The sequence below is a fragment of the Centroberyx gerrardi genome, chromosome 24, assembly GCF_048128805.1.
Source record: "Centroberyx gerrardi isolate f3 chromosome 24, fCenGer3.hap1.cur.20231027, whole genome shotgun sequence".
Lineage (NCBI taxonomy): Eukaryota > Metazoa > Chordata > Actinopteri > Beryciformes > Berycidae > Centroberyx > Centroberyx gerrardi.
In genome coordinates this window covers 17,045,805-17,070,043 of record NC_136020.1, presented here as the reverse complement: position 1 = coordinate 17,070,043, position 24,239 = coordinate 17,045,805, and the positions used below count along the sequence as shown (strand labels likewise).

At 41.8% G+C, this 24,239-nt stretch overlaps 1 protein-coding gene across 1 annotated transcript in view; it reads left to right on the top strand.

The window, feature by feature from the left end:
- LOC139914294 (copine-8) overlaps positions 1-15,825 on the top strand; it is a 98,423-nt gene extending 82,598 nt beyond the window's left edge. The window contains exons 15-20 of the mRNA XM_071902573.2: positions 1,795-1,976; positions 4,926-5,053; positions 8,451-8,553; positions 11,167-11,224; positions 11,463-11,536; positions 15,461-15,825. Of these exons, the coding sequence (XP_071758674.1) occupies positions 1,795-1,976; positions 4,926-5,053; positions 8,451-8,553; positions 11,167-11,224; positions 11,463-11,536; positions 15,461-15,649 (734 nt within the window). The 3' untranslated portion in view covers positions 15,650-15,825. The remainder of the gene's footprint in view (positions 1-1,794; positions 1,977-4,925; positions 5,054-8,450; positions 8,554-11,166; positions 11,225-11,462; positions 11,537-15,460) is intronic.
- The last annotated feature ends 8,414 nt before the right edge of the window (positions 15,826-24,239 follow it).

Below are 24,239 nucleotides of genomic sequence, written 5' to 3'. Positions count from 1 at the left end.
GGCAGTGATTAAGGGCTGTGTTATCCAGCTACCGTTGCCCTTGGTCCTGGTGGGACAGGCTGTAGCTACAGAGCCAAAGCCAAATCCATTAAACCAAATGAAAGCTTTCAGACCATGGGCATGAAAATGTGTTTGAGGCTGAGGAGCACTTGATCTTGTCTGGCTCTCATAAAAACCTCAATAGGGAACAGTGAACTTATTGAAAAGTAATTAAAATAGCAATATGGAAAGTCAGTCCTGTGGTTTTGGATCGGATGGAAGGGTGGTCTAGTAGTTAAAGAGACTTTCTCCCAGCTGGTGGTCCTGAGGTGAAACCACCATGTCGATAAGCATACGTCCCGTTGAAGTGTCCTTCAGCGACACACTGTGGTCCAGATTCACCAACATTGTGTTTGCGAGGCCATTCTGTGGTGCAAACAAGCCCTGGAAAAGAGCACCGTGCAGGCAAACAGCCCCCTTCATCACCAGTTCCAAGCACAAATTGCATGCTTCAGCTTTTCAGATTCTAGGATGGAAAACTGTCTCCTTTGCCTCCTGACTTGCTGTATCTTGCATGAGAACAGCCATTCTGAGTGGCCAAATGTATTCTTCATGCCTCCTTTCAAAGGACATATGTGCTAAAATAATTTGGGGGAGTTGGTGTTGAGAGGTGTTAGTGAATTGGGTGCAATCCCGATTCACATGGCCTCGCCTACAAATAACTATTATTCTGGGTGCAATATTATTACATTTACATATAATTTACATATGCATGAGTATGGCAGGCACAAAGAGGTTTTATTTCTGGACCAGCACTGTTAGGCATGCTTTCCACTCGTTGCACATGGTTAGTGAATAGTGTGGCATTCTGATTTGGTTATTTTGGTAACATAGCACACACTCCTCTCTGCACAAACCTGGTCCTGAAACCCTTCCAGCTCCAGGTGTGCCGTCCTGTAGCTAACCCCCCTCTGACCTCCCTGTGGAGTGGGGAAGGCGAAACAGTTTTTTTTACAGGGTCAATCACGTTTCACATTACATTGATTGAGGTCACGAGTGGCAGATTTGATGCTTCAGCCACTGCACCATGCTGAAGAGCGGCTCGGTCTAGCTTGTGGTCTGTTAACAATCATGAAAGGAATCCTGGGGAACCAAATATAAAACATGACGCTTCCTTTTGTGGTTTTATACACAATCATTTGTGGTGAACCAGTGAAGAGCCACTTGGTTGTTTATTGAACCACTAGATGCTACTTAACCACTGAATAACAAATACTGTATTAGCAAAGAACCATTTAAAGGTTCAAGTGGCTCTTCAAATAGTGATAGTTCTATAAAGCTAATTAGCCCACACAAATCCTCTGGAGCACCATCTTTTTTTACAATGTAGGTGGGTAAATAATACGTTTGTCTATGATAGCGGATGTTAAAATGTCCAAAGTTCATATTTCATCCTCCTCCTGGTAACCATGGCACCCCAAGATTAAACGCATCATATTAATCTGTAGCGCAGCCATAAAATCCCTTTTACTGACGGCAGATAAATCAATTTTGTTCCTCTGGATATTGGCTGAGGGACACAGTGCGTCTGTCACACTGCACCTCCACTTTCATGTAGGAAGAGAATAAATATTGGGGCAGTGAGCTAATTTTATGCTTTTATGCCGCTGTTTCATCACGGATGCCAATTAACCAAAAGCACACAGTCTGTTCTTTTCCAATGTTAGCTCACTGTATTTTGTTTGCTGTTTGGAATATCCTCTGACTGTGTGTGTGTGTGTGTGTGTGTGTGTGTTTTTCCTCTGCCTCCACCAGGTAACCCAGCCCAGCCCACCTCGCTCCACTACATGAGCCCCTACCAGCTGAATGCCTACGCCATGGCCCTGAAGGCAGTGGGGGAGATCATCCAGGACTACGACAGCGACAAGATGTTCCCTGCTCTCGGCTTCGGAGCCAAGCTGCCGCCCGACGGACGGGTCTCCCACGAGTTCGCCTTGGTGAGAGCGAGGGAAGGTGGGACGAAGGGGGAGGGAGGGATTGGAGAGATGTTCCTCACCTTAGGCTTTAGAATCACCCAGCTGCACCCTTGACTTCGCCTCAGTGGGAGAGAGAGGGAGGGAGAGGGAGGGAGAAAAGGGAAAGGAGGGAGAGGTAAATGACAGACAGGTCACACATGAATTTACCTTCAGTCAACCAATCAATAAATCAGTCAAACTTTATTTATATAGCACATTTCGTACATTAGGCACAAGGCATTTATAACAGAGCAAGTTGTAAAGTCATTAAAATAGAAGCAGGAGAAAAGATCACAGGTTACAGTGAAAGAAATTAAAGAAGTAAAATAGATTAAAATCAATAAAAAAAATATGGATAAAAGAAAAGAGTTTAAAAATAATAATAAAAATGAAAAGCAAGGCTGAAAAGGTACGTTTTTAGTAAACGGTTAAAAATTTCAACCAACTTTGCTGCCCTCAGATCAAATAGAAGGCTGTTCTAAAGCCTTGATGAGAGAGAGAGAGATAGAAGTGAGAGAGAAGAGAAGAGAATGAGGAAAGAGGAGAGAAGTGAGAGAGAGAGAGAGAGAGAAGAGAATGAGGAAAGAGGAGAGAAGAAGTGAGAGAGAAAGAAAAAGGGAGAGAGGGAAAGACAAAGCTATGGACTGTTTTGATAATATCCTGCATACTGCAGCGTCACCATCACCATCTTCATTAAACTGATCCCTTCCTAGTATTAAAAACATTTCAATCACCGGTCCAATCATCAGCTTTGGGTAAAAATAAACACGATTTCATTCAAACACCAACAATGCCACCATGCACTTTGGCTGAAAAACAACATTTTTAATTCAATTCATATTCATATTATTCATTAAAACTCTCCACTGTGGATTGCTCTTCCACATGCTCTGCTCAGCTGTGATGCTAGTTTGTTGGCATGGCGGAGTCGCTCCTTTTAGCGCCAAATCTGTGGTCTTCTTTAAAGGAAAAATCCACCCATAAACATTTCAACACTGTCAAGAAACTGCTACTGGTGATCTGGTGGTCCATTTAACAGTTTAGTGGTGTATTTTTGTTAGGGTTAGTAGCCTCAATAGACCAGAATGCAATTCACCCACAAGACTGCATTTTGTGTAAAGGGCTTGCTTTTTCTCGACTGCAAAACTCTCACTCTGTTGCTCTTTAGTGTCCTGTTGCTATCGCTCTCTCCGCCTAAATGTATAACCCACAGCTGAATGGAACAAGTTGGCATGTTCTCTGCTTTTCATGTTGTTGAAAAGCATTCTGGGAAATGTAGGAAATCACTAACTGAAGTAGAAGTACACAAGGCAGGTTGAGGAAAACTGTGTAGACCAAAAAAAGTTATAACACTTCATCTCAAAATAGTGTAGTAAAAATTTTCTTCCCCTTCTACTCTTCATATATAAAAAAAAAGAAAAAAGGGGAAAAAAAGAAACTCTCTGATTCTACAAATGCTACTTATTGCTATTAAAGGCTTAGCTGATGAAGACTGTGATACACAGTTGGTTTGACTACTGTTGACAAAATGCACTTATTGTAAGTCTCTTTGGACAAAAGCATCTGCTAAATGACGTAAAGTAATGTAATGTAAATGCAAATAACTCCTGGAATGCATTGAACATCACAGACTGATGATATATAACAGAGTAAGAGTATCCGAGGGTGGGGTTTTCCTTTAAGGCTGCATATACTTGATGCTCCTTGCATGTGAAGCTTGACTCTGACACTTTGAAACTTGATGTATCAGTTGAGGTTTCTTCTACTTGGACAACCCCAGCTGGGTCGTCAGAGCTTGAGGGTCTAATTTTGAAAGACCCAAAACACCCAGTGACCTAGAACACATCCGTGACATGTCCAAGTGCAGCAAAAGTATGTATTTCATGTTTGCATATATGTATATATGAAGCGCTTTTAGGATAAGCATCAGTTTGATTTAGTTTTTTAACCATGCTAAATCCCTTGGAGAACCCTGGAGATTGTATAGATCGTAGGGATGGGGCGATATATTGAAATTCAATATATCGCAATGTAAAAATATGTATTGTGGGGCAGAAAAATGAATTGCGATATTAGCTGCATTTTATTCTGCTGTAGTAATCACAAATGAGACGGCTTGCCCATCACAATTTCACAAGCTCTCCATCCAAATTATATTATATGAACTTTGTAATAACACTTTAAATTGTTCTTTACATTCCAGCAAGCCAATGCCATCGCTAGAAAGATTTGTGGCTCAGAAATAAACATAAATCTGTCAGACTTTTATTTATTACATCGTATCATGGTTGGATCGAATCGTGAACCCCATATCGTGTATTGAATCGTATCGTGAGATAAGCATATCGTCCCATCCCTAGTAAATCACCCTTGAGTCTGTTTATTTGTGAGATGTTTACTGCCACACTAGTGTTTGTAAAAAGGAGCTTTGAGGAGAGTGCTTTAGCAGCCTCGCAGTTGATTTAGAGCCACAGCAATGCCGGGTAGACACACAGCTTGCACATCGAGCGGACCGGAGACCATCAGTATCTTTCACACACACACACACACACACACACACACACACACACACACACACACACACACAAAATCCACAGTAGGCAGAGGGAAGCCACGCTCCAGACATCAAAACAGGCCTGTGGCGAGTCTACGCTGACATCTCTCTCTTCTCCTCTCTCTCTCTTTCTCTTTCTCTCGCTCTTTTCCTGACCAGATTGATTGCTCCATCTGTTTCTCCCCTGCCTCTGGACCTGTTGAATGCAACTGAATTTGATCACGGAGGTTAATCATTTTCCTCTTTTCTTTTTTTTTCTCCTCTCTTCTCCTCTCCTCTCCTCTCCTCTCCTCTCCTCTTCTCTCCTCTCCTCTCCTCTCCTCTCTCCTCTCCTCTCTCCTCTCCTCTCTCCTCTTTTCTCCCCTCGATTCATGTAGAACGGGAATCCTCAGAATCCGTACTGTGCAGGGATCGATGGAGTTATGGAAGCCTACTACCAGAGTCTGAAGTCAGTTCATCTTTATGGACCCACCAACTTCTCCCCTGTCATCAACCATGTGGCCAGGTAACACACACACACACACACACACGCACACACACAAATGACAAAGTAAATATCTTAAAGGAAAAATCCACCCTCAGATACTTTTTATACATCATCAATCTGCAGAGGTGTGACCAAGTCAACTTTGCTCCAATCCCAAGTCAGTCTCAAGTCTTAAGGCACAAGACTCAAGTCTAAATATAGAACATCAAGTCAAGTCAGAACAAATCAAGAGTCCAGTATCAATTTAATATCTTAAAGAAAACAAAATATCTAGGACTTTTCAATGCAATATGGTTTTAATAGGATAAAAACTTGGTAAGAGCATCATGAGTTTGATTTCTATAATCAGTTTCAACTTTTTCAAATTAAATCAATCCATACATCTGCTGGAACAAATCTCATCACTTAATTTACACAAACACAAGATCTTTTGTCAAGACTTTAGAAACCTTTTCAAGTCATCAAGTCAAAGTCAAGTCCCAAGTCACCAGAACACGTTAAGTCAAATCTCAAGTCTTCTCTTCATGCATCAAGTCAAGTCTCAAGCAATTAAAATTGTGACTTGAGTCCAAGTCATGTGACTCAAGTCCCCACCTCTGTAACTACAGTCCAGAACAGTTACTTATGTGGAAGAGAAAACTCCACTTAAAGGAAAACTCTGCATGCATTCCAGGAGTTATTTTGTGCTGAAGTGTTGTAGTTTACTTTTCTGTTGTTGCCACTTTCCCTCAACTTGCCTCATCTACTTCTAAGTTCGTGATTTCCTGCATTTTGTCACCGTCGGTATCACGTTCCTCTTCATTTTAGCACATGCACAGTGTTTTACACGTATCTCCTATCACCATCTCTCTTTTATGTAATGAAGCTTGGTGAGAGAACACTCGGTACATTTCACTCTTAGGCACAGAGGTTAACACTCGGCACGTGTTCTCAGGTTTTCTGTAATGAATTATGTGTGGTTAGTGTTGCCAGGTAGCTAGCGGGAGTGAGACGAAGAGAGAAAAAGTGAGGACTCAAACAGAGAAACACAGTTTTTGACTTGATTGCGTGTTTGTTTGTGTCTGTGCTTGGATGAGAACTTCATCATCAGGCAAACACGTGATATGGAACAAGTTCTCAAATCAAGAAGGCATTAAGCAACTATTCATGCAAGCATGTAATTAAAGAGATGTACTCAAGTGAAGTCTCTCATCAGGCTATTTCGCACATTTCAGAAGAGAATTTACTGAAACCTTAATTGTGTAGTTACACATGAAGAGGCAAAGGCGTTCTCGAGGGAAACGGAGAGGTGTGGGGTGACACGAGCACGAACGCAGGGGCAGCGTTTTACTTTGATTTAACTAGTAATGCCTTCACTCCCTTTACCTCGCCACACTCCTCCTCTTGAGCTTCCTTCTTTCTTTCCCTCCACTCCTTACTCCTCATCTCGACTTTTATTGCCCAAACTCCTTTCTTGTACCTTCACTTCTTTCCTCCCATCCCTCCTTTAACATCCAACTCATCTTCTGTCTTCTCTTCTCTTCTCTTCTCTTCTCTTCTCTTCTCTTCTCACTCTCCCTGCTCTCTTCTTTTTTGTTACCTCCTCTTTTTCTTCTCTTGTCCTTTTCCCTCATTAACTCTTCTCCTCAGTTTTGTTAACTTGGATCCTCATTATGACTCTTGCTGGAGTCCATGCAAAAATCAAACGGCACAGAAATCAAACAAACAAAAAGTAGCAAAAAAACAAACAACCCTTCATACATGCAGCACATACACACAGGTCTGCATAACAGACAAGATTATGTTTAAAGGTCCTATGTGTAGGATTTTTAAAAACCAATACATGGTTGGTATAATTACTGTAAACAAATGAGACCATGGTCGAGATGATTTGTAGCACATCAGCGGTAATATTAGTGCTTGTGTTTCTCTAAATGAATACCACAATTCCCATAAACCCCCTCTTTCACATAGAGGATTTTGACTCTTGCCAGTATTCTCAGCGATTGTCTCGTTTGTAAGTATACTAATCTCAAAATTAATGTGGTAATGATTTATTGACACTTTCACTTAAAATGCACATAAGAAAAAACAAGTAATACCTAGGGAAAACTGTTACATAACTCCACAAAACAGGCTTTTTGTAGCCAAACTACACAAATGAGAAGAGGAGATATAATGAGGAGAGGAGATATAAAAGATATAAAAAATGAGCTCCAAGATGACTCTTAATTTGTTTTTCAAAGCATTTTTTGTTTGTTTGTTTGTTGTTTTTGCTGCGGTGAAATATGATAGGAGGCAGTTCCATTCAAACATTGCTCTTTCTTTGTTTCATATTGTTGGTTTTAGCTCTCATAAAAAGCCTATTTGTCGTATGTCTGGTGAAATGAGTATGACTGCTATTGATTATTATTGAGGGAGGGGAAAGCGTTACTCGTTCACTTTCCCCACCCACATTTTCCCAGTCGGTGCTGCGATTTGACCCACCGACCTTCCAGTCACAAGCCCGCTTATGTTACTGAATATAATTTGCTTATACACATTGTTTGGTAATCCTCATCACCTCCTTTTTCCCTCCTCTCTTCACCCCCCCATGTGTCACACCAGCCTCCTCTCCCTCCTCTCCTCTCCTCCACTCCACATCTCACCTCCATCTCTCCTCCTCTGTGCGCCGACCACCTCCACGTCTCAGTAATCCCCTCTCTCCTCCGCTGCGCCTTGCTCCTCTCCCACACCGCAGCTTAATAACTGCTCCCTTCGCTTCTCCTCCCCTGCTCTCCGTCCCTCTACCGCTCCTTCGCCGTCGCACCTCTTCTCCGTCTTTCTCTGTCTGTGGTGTCGTGATCATCTCAAGCGAGAGACGCTCACGTACCAGAGTCATTCTCAGAGGGAGGAGACAGACACGCACATACATCAAACCTCCCGGCGCTGCAAGGTGAAGCGCAGCAGAGGCCGAGGTGGCTGAAATATCTCCCTCTGTAAATATTAGTAACAGTCGGTTCGCGACTCCTCCTTATGGAATTGAAAGTTTGCACTCAATAACACAGGAGGAATTGAAGGCCATATTGAACTGAGGATCTGTAGGATAGAGATAAAGATAGATAGAGAGAGAGAGAGGCACTTGATAGATGAAGATAAGGATAAATAGAGAGGCACTCCAAAGGTCGGTGTTGTTAGACCCGTTTCTCATGAGTGTGAGATAAACCAAAGCCATGGTGACATTTACTCAATGGAATGTAATAAGACTTTATATTTGTCTCCTATTTTTATCTACTATGTCAAACCAAACTCAAATGCAGGTGTAATTAAGGAGTAATTAAAACTATACGCAAAAAACTATATGTAATATGATCAACTAATGAAATAAATGACACGTTAGGACAGCGATGATTACAAAGATGGTTCTGTGTGTGTGTGTGTGTGTGTGTGTGTGTAGGTATGCGGCCTCAGTGAAGGACGGCTCCCAGTACTTTGTGCTCCTCATCATCACAGATGGCGTCATCTCAGACATGGCCCAGACCAAGGAGTCCATCGTCAACGTAAGAGCTCCTAGCTGTCAGCAGACTGCCGACTCTGCACTCTGACCAAAAAGAGAATTACCTCACAGAGGTCAATAGACCACCACCAAAGAAGAAATCACTGACCGCTGTCTGCTTTTACACATGAAATTGGCAGCAATGACACATTTCAAATGCAATGACGTGAAGACCAGACAAACATGTTGATTATGGATTTTTATTGGACATAATGAAATGAATAAAATGATGAAATACAAAACAGGTCTGCATCAACAAATAATGTTAAACAAAACCGATGCTTGACCCAAGAACACACTGAAATGCAATAAATTTTGATAGAAGAAAGCAACACAAAGTTGTCGCACTTGGTCTGCAGATACTGTAAGAAACACTGGTGAACTTCAGTATATAGTTATTCACAATGAAGAGTAATGACCAGATCCATTCAGTATAGAGTTATCCAGAATTCACAGAATATACCTTTGTGAGCTGAATTACCAGTCCGATCATTTGACATTGAAATATGTTTTTAGTCGGCTCTGCATATCCATCTTTCCTTGCAGTGCCAACAGAAAGTTGAAACTTATTCCCCATGCCTACAGTAAGAAATATGATGTTACTGACTGGGGAGCCTTTACTTCTTTTTCTTTTCTTTTTTTTTTTCTCCAATGTTTGCTGTGCCACTGTTGCTTTTGACAGCATGTTATTATTCGCCCTCCGTCCGTACTCTCCATCAATGTCAAGAAGTGGCGCGCTCCAGAGGGAAGCTGGAGCGAAATGTAGAATGCAAACAAAATGAACAGTGAACAGCGGCCATTTTGGTGAAGGCAATGATCCAACTAGTGGCTTTGGATGGAGAGGAGAGGAGAGGAGAGGGGAGGAGAGGAGAGGAGAGGAGAGGTGAATGGGAGATCAAGAGACGAGGTGGAGCAGACAAGAGGACAGAGGAGAGGAGGGCGGGAAGAGCAAAATGTTGAAGGAGAGAAGTAGGTGGCAGAAGAAAAGGGAATGGAGGTGGCGGAGGTGAAGGAAGAGGATAAAAGAAAGAGAGAAAAGAGCGGAGGAAGCACTAGAGAGTGAAGGAGGACCTTTACCTAGGGGAGAAAAAATAAACAAGATGTTTTGATAAGATCATCTATCGCTCTGCTGCCTGAGGTCAACACATCACTCAAATACACTGAACACACACACTCTCTTTCTCACACACACTCTCTCACGCACTCATTCCCACACACACACAAACACACACACAAACACATGTCATTTGTAAGCTGTCAGTGAAGTGCGAGTGCAGGCCGTATTGTTGATTCTCTCATCTCTAATATTATTCCGTGTGATGCCTCGACCCACGCAGTGCTCCGGGAGGTGCCGCTTAACACACACACACACACACACACACACACACGTGAACGCGCACACACACACTTTCACACACGTGTGCACACACATGCACAGTCATATGCACACAACGCAATCTGACAACACTTTGTTTACCACTGAAGAAGACAATAAAGGCTGTGTGTGCCATCCTAGTTTCCCAGGTCCTCAGTCGTTGCTTATATACAGTAAGAGTGTGTTTTTATAGAGTTTTTAAGAGTTCACCTCAAGATTAAAATCCTGTCATTATCCACTGAACCCCATGTCAGTCAAAACTCGATTGATTGATCATTGATACTGATACGACCACCAAACACACAGCAAGTTAGCTACTGCAACACCATCTCAGGCTTCTACCAAACAGCTGATGTGAACACAGTCTGGTTGATTAGAGTTTTAAAAATGGCATCAAATTTCTGTAAACAACTCCTGCAGCATAATCCAAGTGTTTTGTAGCCAAACAGTTGCAATGTAAGTCCAAAAGACCTATATTTACCTCATTATGTAACGTTATTCTAGGTAGAGGAAACGGTAATTTTTTTTTCCTTCTGTAGTAAGGCAACTGAAACAAGTTAATGAACTAATTCCCTAACCAGCTAATAGGTTTAGAGGTTTGGAGTGGTGCACACTAGCACAGAGAGCTTTCTATTGGCTGACGAGTTGTAAACAGAATCATCCCATTTCCTTGTTTTCGTTTCCACATTACACAAGAAGTTACTGTGGGTGAACCTGAATGCATTGGCGCGCTCATGGTGGTAGAACAATCAAATGCACATTCATTGCACTGTGTACTCTAGGCTACTGTTATCATATATACCACTGATATACCATATACATCCTTGGTGGTGATTCTTCTTATTCTCTAAGTTAAAGGGCCATGGAGGCAATTGGTAGCAAATCAGAATAGAAAGATTATTCAAAAACAGAAAGTGTTTGCCAATGAAAATTGTTTTCGAATTGATTTCAAATATTTGTTGAAACCCTTATACATAATGACAGATGTTTTTATTTTGGGGTGAACTGTTCCTGTAAAATGAAACAAAATAATCTTTATCTTTTTTCCTCCCTTACTGTCTTTTCTCCTCTCCTCACTCTAATCTCCACTCCTCTCCACCTTATTCCTTCTCTCCTCTCCTCTCCTCTCCTCTGCTCTCCTCTCCTCTCCTCCTCTCCTCTCCTCTCCCCTTCTCTTCTCTCCTCCTCTCCTCCTCTCCTCTCCTCTCCTACTCTCCTCTCCTCTCCTCTCCTCTCCTCCAGGCCTCCTGTCTGCCCATGTCCATCATCATTGTGGGGGTTGGGCCTGCAGAATTTGATGGTAAGACGACAGGAAATTGTAAATAATCTTAATGTAGAGGAATCTGCTGTTTCTGTCACATTAAAATCTGGTCTCTCATTGACTTAACGTGGGTTTTCTGGGAATTTGACAGTAGTAGAAAATAATGTACACACACATATAACATGTATGCACTCCACATATACACACCTACTGTGAACGCACACATACACACACAGAGGTTGTCGTGGTTTACAGTGAACTGTTTTATTCTCCTCAGCCATGATTGAGTTGGACGGTGATGAAGTCAGAATCTCATCCAGAGGAAGATATGCTGAGAGGGACATTGTTCAGGTACACACTCCTCTCTCTCTCTCTCTCTCTCTCTCTCTCTCTCTCTCTCTCTCTCTCTCTCTCTCTCTCTCTTCTCCCTTTTCTCTACTTTGTTTCAGTCTCTCTTGCCATTTCTCTCACGCTTTTTTAATCTTCCCTTCCCCACACCCAGAATGCAATCTTATGCAACCCTGTGATTTCTCTTGACTGTTATTATCTAAAACTAAACCATTCCCAAGACTAGGATTGAGTTACACTAACTGGCCACATTGAGCCTCCTTTATCAAAATGTATTCAGATTTTTATCCCAGGTTAGTGTCTCTCAAACTCCGGGCTGAGGACCAAACCAGGTCCCTGGGATATTACTGAGCGGTCCCTATCTGGTATAGAAATAGGCTATTTTCTATTCTCTATCATTAGACTTTTACTCTTGCACCCTTTACTTTTGATTGCTTTGTAATGTTGATGATCTAGGAATTTCAGCTTACTCATTTTAAGTTGCTCTGGATAAGAACATCAGCTGAATGACTAAAATGTAAATGTGAATGTATCCATTGAAATGTATAGTAAGCGATACTTTTGCTTCCTGGTCTCCAAGGAATCCCAGGCTGCAAAATGAAAACGTTCAAGAAAGCTGTGCTAGATTCCATCAAAGCATCATTTCAAAATATATGATGGAAAATTCTCCATTTCTTCCTAACATCAATACACTAGTGCCACATTAATTTTGAAAATTTAGTATACTTACCCTAAATAAACAAGACCAATAGGGAGAAGATTGGCAGCCTCTACCCAGCCTCTATGCAACATTTTATGTTGTTTATCACCAGGTCGGGTTTCATGGGAAATCTGCCTGATTGCTTTCAGTTTCTGGAAATGGCAGATGGTGGAATGAGTGAAAAGCCTATGGAGAAATCACTTCAAACATGTTTATCCTTTTCAGTCAAGCCAAAGAGAAAACAAACATGGCTTATGGGAAATGCGGTCTTCATTCTGAGAAACAGTAGCACAAACAAAACCATCAGCGTGAGATAGATGCTGCCGATCGTCTCCACCATGGTCTCATTTGTTTACAGAAACTATATCATGGTATTACAGTGAATTTGACAATGACGAGACTCTACCCATTTTGACATTAAGATCCTTCCCCTCCCCCACAATTCACAACTTTGTATAAGATTTACATGCAAGTGCAAGAAGTTTTACGTGCAAGAACCTTGTCACTGTATTTTTTAAGAACAGTCTTGTCCCCGGCTGCTGGCCTCTGTCCATACAGACGGACAGCTGGCCACTGTGAACCTGCGCCAGACTCCCTCCAGACAGCAAGATGTGCACCCACCCACACACACACACACACACACACACATATATGGCATGCATCCCAGTACCTGCAAAGAGTCTGCCTGCTGTTTTTCTCTCTGTCTGTCTGTCTCTGTCTCTGTCTCTCTCTGTCTCTCACTTCAATTCAATTCAATTCAACATGCTTTATTGGCATGAATGCCATAAGAACAATATTACCAAAGCATCTAAGAACAATGAACTAAAAAAAATATACAGCAGAGCAAATAGTGAATACATTACTAAATAACACAGTCAATTCAAGCAAGAGCAAATAATCTCTCTCTCTCTCTCTCTCTCTCTCTCTCTCTCTCTCTCTCTCTCTTCTTTATTTCTCTCTGATCGCAAAGCATTTAACATTGCCAAAGGCGAAATACCTGCCTTGACATCACTGATTGAGGTGCGGCCAGAAGTGCAACACAGTTGAAGGTTTCAGCCCACAGAGAGCAGCGCAACAACGATTTTCCGTCCCCTAGAAGCAGATGTAGGACTTAATTAGAGTGATTAGAGCTGATTCGCTCTCTAAAGTGGATGGACAGAGACCCCCAGCTCTAACCGCAGCCTTCACATGCAGCTATGGATTTCTTACAAATCCTACAGAGCAGTATGGGGTTTCCAGTCAGGGAGAAGGGACCTTTGAGGGGAACTTTGTAGGGAAGATGAGACATTTTCACCAAGCTGCTATAACTTAGCCATAGCAGATCAGCGTGTTTTTCAATTTGTGTTAGATTCAAAACACGGACACTTGTTTTCCCTGTGCCAAGAGCTCATCTTTGGGCAATTTTTTCCAATAAATCTCCAAATTCTAGTATATGAAGTGGATCCCTCCTGACTGGAAAAGAAAAAGCCCTGGAGACTTGGCTAGCTTCCACGCTTTATATCATTGCACTCTTTGCCTCTTGCTGGTTACTGAAATCAATAGTAAGCTGGCAAGGACCTGACTCAGTTTTTAACTTCTGCCATTACACTGTTGGTTCTAAATAATTCATACACATTACTTTAAGTTTCTCTTTTTTTTTCCTTGTATCTAACACGGATCTAACAAGCTAACAAAAGTGAATGCGGTTCCTTTCTTTCATCCGTTCTTCCATTCCCTCACTCATTCATCTGTCTGTTTGTTTGTCTTGTTTGTTTTGCCTGGAGGGAATCAGGCCAGGAGCGATGAGTGTTACTTTTCATCCTCTCTCTCATTAAGTAACATTAAACTAAGGTAGCGACGCAAAGACTCGGTGTGACGGTTGTTTGTTTGTGACACAAAGAAGTCGAGTTTTTATTCTCCGTGACCTTTATGCCGACATTGTCATATCTTCCTCGCTCTCTCTCCCTCCCTCGGCCCATGTGGGCGAGAGCGGCGCGCTTGTTAGTTGGCTTTTTAACAAGCTGAAATAGTGCTCACTACACACACACACACACACACACACACATGCACACACACAGGCGCTCTTTGCAGAACAGACCCAGAGATGATGTAAAGGCAAGTTTCAGTACTGGAACATTACACTAGCTCTGCCTACAGACTCTCATTATCAGCAAGCTAATAACCCCTAGTGACACGGTGAGGTTTACATTTCGCAGCAAGGTTCGCTCAGCAGCAAATTGGCCTCTCATATGATCTTGTGATTGTAGGCGACAGCAGCTCATTAAGTTAATGAAACAGAGACTTTCTCATCCGTCCTCGCTGAGACCGGCAGCATCGCCCGCTTTGGGGGGCTTGAACCTGTGAAGTTTTACGACGCGATGTACGCACCGATTTATCAAACGTAGCTTCAGAAAAACACTCGGGAAGGTGGATTAGGAGCGAGAAGGTCTGGAGATGTTTTGCATTTGCAGTTTTTGCAGTTTTGCATTTCTCTCTTCAGTTTCGATTCACCACTTCTTGTTCGCTGAGAAGATTTCCCACCCAGTGTCCACATGCAACACTAGAATTTCATTTGGGCAAATAGGCCAAATGTACAGTGTCTCTTCTCTGTTGCAGCTCTATTCGTTCTATTCGTGACTTGGTGTGTTTTTATATTAAAATATCGCCTAGTGCAGCTTTGAGCTTCTTTCACTTAAGTAGTGAGCAGAGCAACTTAAAAAAAACATTGGTGTTTATTAGGATCAGTCATGTCACCAAATGGACATGGTGTTGGCAAGTGATCAATTAAGATTTGTCCCTTGAAATTTATCTTCTCTCTCTTTCTCTTTCTTCCCTATTCTCCACCCTCCCAACTCATTCCTGCTCTGCTGTATCTTACACTCCTCTCCTCTTCATCTCCTTCTCTCTCACCCTTCGTCCCCCTCCCGTCTCCTCTCTTCCCACCATGTCTCCTTTCTGTCTCCTCTCCCCTCACCCCCTCTCTCTCTCTCCCTGCCTGACCCAACATCCCTCCATCCTGCTCATCTCCCTCTCTCCGCCTCCCCTTCCCTCATCTGCCCTCCCTCTCCTCCCAATTCCGGCTTTCTCCCTCCTTCTCCTCCTCCTCCTCTCTCTCCCTACCTAATCCTCCTTCCCTCCTCCCTCTCTCCCCTTCCTCAACTTCTGTTCCACTCCCTTCTTCTTCTTAACCCCCCCCCCCCCGTCTCATCCCATTTCTCCCCAATCCCCCTCTCCCTCCTCTCCTCTAGTTCGTCCCGTTCAGAGACTACATCGACAGGACGGGGAACCACATCCTGAGCATGGCCCGGCTGGCCAAAGACGTCCTGGCCGAGATCCCCGACCAGTTCCTCTCCTACATGAGGACCCGCGGGATCAAGCCGTCGCCGGCGCCGCCTCCCTACACGCCGCCGGGGCAACCCATCCAAACCCAGATCTGAGGAGCAGGGGGGAGTAGGGTTTTTGGGGAAAGAGGGTTAGCCGCACTGACTTAATGCGCAAAATACTTCCATTTCTTTAAAGCCGCTCTCCTGGCCCTGTTCTGGCGGATCGCGGCGGCCGAGAAGAGGCCGCTCTCTCTCGGCGCGTTCAGGAAATGGGGGGGACCGGGGGGGGGGGGGGGGGGGGCGGACCAGGAGGGTGACGCTTTTGAGGACGGGAAAAGCCAACGAGAGCCTGTTTACTTCCACTGTCAAGCGTTCCTACTTACTGTCATGGAATTTTTTGCCTGGGAATACTGGACAGATTTAGGCGGAGATGTCGGCGAGTTTTGAATTAGCCTGGGAATCTGGATCTGATCTGCCTGATCCACCGAGGGAAGGAGGGAAGGAAGAGAGGAAGGAAGGAAGGAAGGAAGGTTTTTCGGAAGCACTGTAAAGAGAATGTCTCCAGACGAACAAGGAATCACTTGATTATTGTAAATAACTGGACATATGTAACCTCTCTCTCTCTCTTGCTCTCTCTCTCTTTCTTTCTCTCTTTCTCTCTCTTTCTCTCTATCTCTCTCCAGCTCACTCAATGTTTACAGTAAATGGTAACAACAAATTTTTACTGTTGATACTTTTATATAAACATAGTTTCAGTATGAAGTTTGGCATATTCTCTCTCTCTCTCTCTCTCTCTCTCTCTCTCTCTCTCTCTCTCTCTCTCTAGCTCTCTCTCTCTCTCTCTCTCTCTCTCTCTCCTGGCATGTGAGTCAGGTAGCAGCAGTGCAGGTCCTGGTAGCTCTACCGTACTGTACCGTACCGTGCCGTACCGTACCGTACCGTATTCTGGTGTTTGTATTACCTTTGCATGAGTGTAGCCTCAGTCAAGTGCATGCATAGTGGCCCTGCACTACCTCTTCTCCCATCTGCCTGTCTGTCTGTAGATCTGTCTGTCTGTAGATCTGTCTGTAGATCTGTCTGTCTGTCTGTCTGTCTGTCTGTCTGTCTGTCTGTCTGTCTGTGGGGGGTGAGTGTCTGTCTGCCTGTGTCTCCATTTGTCCGTCCGCTCTGTCTGTCTGTCTCTTTCCGTTCATCTGTTTAGACTGTCTGTCTATCTGCCCGTCTGTCTGCACTGCTCTCTCTCTCTCTGTCTGTTTGCCTGCTAAAGCTTTTCCTCCACTGTCTCTCTGTCTCTCTCTCTCTCTCTCTCTCTCTCTCTCTCTCTCTCTGTGTCTCTTCTATCTCGCTCTCTCTTGTCTTTCGTGTGTCTCTGTCTCTCTCACTAGCTTGGTTTCCGTCCAAGATGTATTGAGTTAGAAAAGCTGTATGGAAATGCAAAATTTGATCAAATTTCGCCCCAAAAAAGTTTTTACACTTGCTCAAATGTTTTTTTTTAGATAACAAAATTATGGGATAAATATCTATGGAAATGCGTAGCTTGGCATGATCTGCCCAGCAAATGGTTCATGTACACCACGACTTCCCAGAAATGTCGCAATTGCTGTTAGTTGATGCATCAGAATATTGCAAAGTGAACTTCTTGGTTTTCATCTTCAGGTAAAAGCATTATATACATATAAGCATTTTATACATATAATGTGAAGTATGAAATATCTGAAGCCACTTTACCTGCTTCAGCCCAGCTTATGGAAACGCACCTAATTCGGATTTTATTTTTTGCGTAATTTTGTGTAAAATTGGTTTGACTGTTGGATGGAAACACAGCTAGCGTCTCTCTCTCTCTCTGTCTCTCTCTCTCTCTCTCTCTCTTCCTCCAAACTGCCTTGGCAATAGGATGCCCACGTGCCCAGGGGTTTTGTCTCATTGTGTCGAACAACAACACATCCCTGCCCATGTTAAAAACGACAGCAGCTGCTCTCAAACAAAAAACTGTTTGAGCCTAAAGAGCCCAGTGGTCAAAAACGCAGAGAAAAACACACTTTCCCTCTGTTGGCTTTTTGTTCCATTTTTTTTTATTCCGGTGTGCATTTTCTTTTTAATTGCACCTAGCTTTGATCTAGCTTTTTTTTTTTTTATACATTTGATTTTGTGATGTTTTTATTTGTGCCGATCATGTGTAAAAGGAAGATTTTTTTTTTTTGAATCTGTGTGGTTTTGTGTCAGTCACAGACGATGTCGAATAAGTTTCCAGACTAACATCGAACGAACGTTTGTAACTTACGTCTAACTGTCAAATGAAGGATGAAAGAGTTCTGTTTTTGTCATGAATGTGGAATGATTGTTCAAGGTTGAAACAATGTTGCAGTGAAAGGGAGTGATGATGTCAAATGTGAATGAAGCTGCCATGTTGAAATGATGTTGAATGACACGATTATTTCAGTGCTTGAAATGACACTGAAATGGAAGAATGTTTAAACAATCTTTAAAAACTGTTGGAATGCAAGAACATTTCAACATTGGATGATGAATGAGTTGCATTTCGGCGCTAAAAAAAAGTATATTTTAGAGTTGCAATGATATTAAAGTGAAGTATATTATGTTATATAATAGCATTGTAAAGTAATGTTGGAGCTGATTGTCGGAGTTAGAGAGTGGTTCAATGTTGAAATGGTTTTGCTCCAATTATGCTTGTTGTGACCAAACCTAGTCTACACACTGCAAACACTTGTTTATACTGGACCAGATCCCATCAGCTACACTTCATTTTCACACATCATGGAAAACTTGACAGTATCATAGAGGTTACACAACAGATACTGTAATGGCCAGTGATCAAATACCTGTTGAATACATGAAGAGTTTATTTCCAAAATGTTATGAATCCATTTTTGGAGATAAAAATCATTACCTCAAATTCATCATTTAATATTTCTAAAATATTGAGGTTCCAGTCTGTACTAGTGATCATTTTGTCAACCAAGGACCTAAGTTAGCCACCCTCATTTCTTTCACAAAGTTTTAATTTTATACTATCAATCATTTTGTATTGATAGGTGTCAGTTTTTAGTAGTGGAGATTTCATTTTGGAACAAAACTCTTCACAACTATGATCAGATTATCCACTCACCTGCTCTGATGTCTTACAAAATGGAGACTGTTGATGAAGTTATGTAATATTAACCTAATTACATTTATACACTTAGAAATTTTTGCCATCCTTGATATAACCGTCAGTATAATTGATCTCAATTATGCTGGTTGCTAATTAATGCTCCATAACTGACATACTGTAATTGAATTTTTCCATTCAGTGATGTGTCTCTGTATTCCTAGACATACAGTCAGTGCAGAAAACATTATGACTGCTTTCTTAGTATTGAGTTGTTTTCATTTTTTGAAGAGGGTTTAATCAATTAACTCCGTAATGGATCGTGGTTTTCACCTGGATCCGCCATGTTAGTCTATTTCAGTGAAAGACTTCCTAATGTTTTCTACACTCTGCCAGTCTGTTCCCAGCATGGAAGGGGAAGGTTTGCATGTGGCGCTAAGATGTATTTCATAAGTGAGTGCCAAATTTACAGGGAAATGGATCAGAATTAGTTTAGTCAGACACTGTAGACTGTGTTCATCATAAAACTACAAATAACTACAACCCAGATATGTGGTGAACCTCATATGGTAGATTGGCCATAGCTGATTAATTGAAGCTCACACCTTCTACACAGTTTGTTTTGAATATCATACATTGCTGCCTTAGAAATAGGTAAAGCTTGATGGACACAACATCATGAACTGTACACACATTACATATTTACACACACACATTCCCAGTTCCTCACTTCTTTCCTCACAATCTCCACTGTCAGTGTGGCAGAGTGCTGTGAGCTAGCCAGTACGTGTGTGTGTGTGTGTGTGTGTGTGTGTGTGTGTGTGTGTGTGTGTGTGTGTGTGTGGTTAGTAGGTGCAGTCAGACTGCTGCAGCCGCCCACTGCGCTCAGAGCTTAGCTGGACACATCATTAGGAGTGCCGGTCAAAATAAGGAGCTCATTACTGCCTAAACAGCCATAAAACACACACACACACACACACACACACACACACACTCTCCAAACAGAGGCAGACATCCAGCACTGCGGGGGTTTGGAGTCGGGTTCATTACAGTTTACCTGTGATTTCATCAGCCCACATTGTTAGAAGGGTGGAGAAGTAATTTTTCGGGTGGGACCACCTGTTGGTTGTCAGGCCATGAAGCCGGCTGGTCTGACCAGGCAACACAGCTTCATGAAATTTAGTGAAATGAGCACAAAACTCTGAAATCTACACTACCAGTCAAAAGTTTGGACACACCTTAATGAATGTACTGTTTTTCATTATCTGAAAGCCATTTTGATCTAAAGGCTTATGCTTAAATGCTTGAAATTTACTTCTTAGGCAAATAGAAATAGTTTCTTTCCAAAGCTTTTGCCTTTCCATCAAGGCAAAGTGCGGCTGCTTTTAAAGAATATAAAATATAAGATAGTTTTGATTTGTTTAACACTTTTTTTGGTCACTGCATAATTCCATTTGTGTTATTCCATAGTTTTGATGTCTTTGCTATTATTCTAAAATGTGAAAAATAGTAAAAATAAATAAAAACGTGTGTGTGTGTGTGTGTTCAAACTCCTGACTGGTAGTGTAGATTACGTAGATTTTTAGGCAGGTGAAAGAACTTTGGTTAAGGTTACAGTTTGGTTTTGGTTAAATTAGAAAAAACGAAAAATGAAAACTCACAGTAGAAAACTTATTGGCATGAGTTGGGAATTGAACCCATGTGTTGAGTTGAAGGTAAATCCACCCGTCCACCACCCTGACCTCCACTCCCGTACTTTTCCTCGCAGTATTCCAACATCAAACTACTTCCAGTTTCTAGTCGTGTCTCCTCCACATAATCCTGTCATGGTAGGAAAATGCATTTCTCTCACTTTTTGTGCATGGAGCACGTATTTGCATTTCAATCGGGAGAGACTAGGTTGAATGCTTGAATGAAAACTTTGGCGTAGACTCCATGGACACACATACACACACACACACACACCTTCATCACCATAGACACAAGTCATTGCTGGCAGTTGCTTTGGGTTTACTCTCCTCTGGGTGGACAAAATTGTCTTAAAGTTTTATTGCTTTTCCCTCATAGTGCCACAGCTCTTGCCACCTTTGCCAAGTCCCATCAAGCTACTGTGTATGTATGTGTGTGTGTGTGTGTGTGTGTGTGTGTGTGTGTGTGCGTGTGGATGTTTGTGTGCATGTGTTTGATATAGGAATGCTTGTGTGTGTGTGTGTGTGTGTGTGTGCCACTGAGGCACCTTTATCAGAGTGTTTTAACAGACCATGTGAGGTGTCGACACACATGAGATCTTTGTTTACTAAAGCTATCCAAATAATATATTGTATGCTCGTCATATCTTCTTAAAAACGTGCACTATGTTTGCATGTACAGTTTTACATGAGATGCACCAGTTCCTTTTGTTAAAAATTGCGTGTTTTGAAATATATAAATCTATATGAAAATTAACTGTACAAAATGGCCTTAAATCTTTCACTGATTTTCTTGGAATTGTGCGATGCCTTCTTCAGAATAACGAATTGTTTAAGGAATTTACCGTTATCTATTTTGTGTCAGTGTTTCTATTGCTTTCTAGTGTATTTTCTTTGCACAAGTTCATTTATGGAAAAAAACTATCTTGTACTTTTTTGAAACAGTGATTAATCAGAGAAAGCATGACTGAAGTACTGATTGTCTGGTAATCCATATAATAGATGACTATTTCTGTATCAAACTACCGATTTTTAAATAAATATTCTTACTAAACACAAACTTTGGAGTGGAGTGGAGTGGAGTTTGTTGGAGTTGGAGTGATTTTTTTTGGGATATATTTGGAGAAACAGTTTTACATTTTCTCGTCTCGTCTTCCCTGTCCGTTCCCTAGTGTTTGCATTTTCCCCTCTCTTGTTTGTTTCTTCCTCTCTTCTCCTCTCTCTCCATCCCTTATTAAGACTAATAACTGTTTTGTTTGTTCATTCTGACGTGCTAATTGTAGTACAAGAAAGTCTTCTCAGTTGTTGCAACTAAGCAGAACAAGAAGGAAACAAGAACACAGGACCAGTGGACAAATCAAGGAGTGGCAGGTTTGCCTAAAATCTGGACAAGAGTGTCTTCCAGCCGTGAGTCGCTCACTGCCAAAGTGCCTTTGAGCAAGGCACTGAAGGCTACCGCAAAACATGACAAACATGAAAAATGTGTGACGCTTATCACTGCAATGTTCACAGTGTTGTCAGTGACAATGTAACGGAAGCCAGGCTTGAAATGAGAGTTACTGTGGATATGAATCTTTTCTCGCTGCCTGCTGAGATGGAAACTTCACACACATTTACCTAAAATGTAATCAAGTGAGAATAATTTATTCTCTGAGACAAGTTTGGAATTTTTTAAAGAAGCAGTAAGTAAGATTTTTACTGTGCTATAGCGCAAAATGACTATAACATATCTGCAGGGGGATGATAGGATGATCAATACAGCCAATTACTCAACAATAATGAGATTTTGGGATTTCTGGCCCGTACTCCCTCCGCTTTGGCTTTTAAAGACACTCCACATATCCACCTACTCTCATTTTAAACTGCTCAGCGATGGAGGATAGTGCTACAAACAACCAGAATCACAAGACATTTCAGCCATGAAGACTAAAAAGCCTCGTTCTAAAGCCAAAATATGACAAAGCAGTATTATTATTACAGTATTTTGCATGGTGATATATTACCTCTTCACTAAGTTCTGTTGGATCTTTGCTCTAATTAGCTAACTCACTCATCTCTATTGTGAAAATGTTACTTCCGTTTTTTTCAATTACAAGGCAAGGCAAACTTTATTTGTATAGCACATTTCACACACAAGGCAAATACAATGTGCTTCACATAAAATTACAGGCCACTGTAGGGAGGGGCGTTGTGCCAGAGAGAGGAGATAAGTTCTATCAATGTTGTTGCAATTCCTACTGGTCACACATAGAGGTCAATACAGGTAATAGATTACTTAATGCCCCTTTAATGCAGTGTGCATGATCCTAGACTACATCACCCAACATGGATGAAAAATTTGAAACCTATCAGTAGTTTTCAAACTTTCCACAAAACCAGCTCCCAATCGGTTCAAAGTAAAAAAAAAAATTGCATCCGTTGGAAGTATGGGTTTGATGGTTTTATGAAACTGAAATGGTTCTCAAAATGATTTAAAGCACAAATGTTTATCAAACTGTACCATTTATACACACCACAAGCCATTCACAATGCCATTCATTTTATACGACCAGAGAAAAGTCAGCTGATGACCACAGTTTCCTTATTTGTCTGCCAAGGAAAGTTCACTGCAGCTCAACTTTTGGGCAACATCGCCCATCACCAGCCAATCACATACTAGCACTGATTGTTCCACCAATCACTGCAACACTATCGACCTTACAATTAGTAACCAGCTAGCTCAAATCAGCCATTGGACAGTGGCACAGCGAGGTCACTGCTACCCAAGACAGCAGAAGGCTGCTTCACCTTTACAGACATCTGACTTGGTCTTTCTGGTGACAAACTTTTCTATGAAACTTCCCGGAGTTCGTTTAAACTTTATAATTAGTAGATTGTCACTCCCACTCATGTTACCTCTTGACCACCATCATACTGTATGCCACCATATGAGCTGATGTTTACAATGTACGTGACTCACAGCGTAACATAGGCTTGCCTGCCTTATGATTACATAAAAGCTGCAATTAGCATTGTATATTGAACCTCCCACTCACTCTGCATCTCTTTCTTGCTTTTATGACTTGATAAAACAACATGATAATCTGTTCATATGTTGATTTGTCACTATCGGGTCTCTCTTTCACTCCAACCCCCCCTCTCTTTCTCTGACCGTGGATCTATCTTTCTTCCCAGCACGCAGTCTGTTCTCGCTCTGGCTCATTAGGCCTTCCATACAGTGTATGTTGAGTGTCATCCAGATATGGATTTGTTGCTAATTATCCCCTTGAAAAGCAACACAGCTGGTGTCAGCAAAGACATTTCAAAGTAATTAAAAGCCTATGAACGGACTTGAATTGGTGAGAAGATGATTAAATTAAGTCAGGGGTTGTTACAAGGGTATTTTTAAAACGAGGATTAGCCATTTGCTTACAACACGTTGCGAGAAGTTGGAAATGAACATGTTTACTGTAGTTTTACTGTAGTTTTACTTTACTTCTTGTCAGCATTCTTCCAGAAACAACTGCAAGAAAACTTTTCAGAAATCAGAAACCTGCTTCATATTCCGAGTATGTTAACATGTTTACAATACTCACATACTGACAATACTCTCGTTAACAGATTCAAGTCAAAGGATCCAGGTTTACATAGATTTGTTTGAAAGCCAGCTCATGGTCATCGCAATATCAGATGAAAAATTACAGTTTTTTGTCAGATGTTTTTGGTATTCTTTGCTGGGCGTGCAGATACACACAAGCTGTATTATTCTCAACGTTAGAGATATTTCCAGTGCAGCTACAATGGAGTTTGATAGCAGAAGATTCTTCAGCGATCTAAAACATCAACGGTAAACGTCATGTTTTGGTGTCAGTCCCTCAGAATCAAAGAGCGAGGGCTTCTTTCTAATTCTGCACGATGTTCAACAATC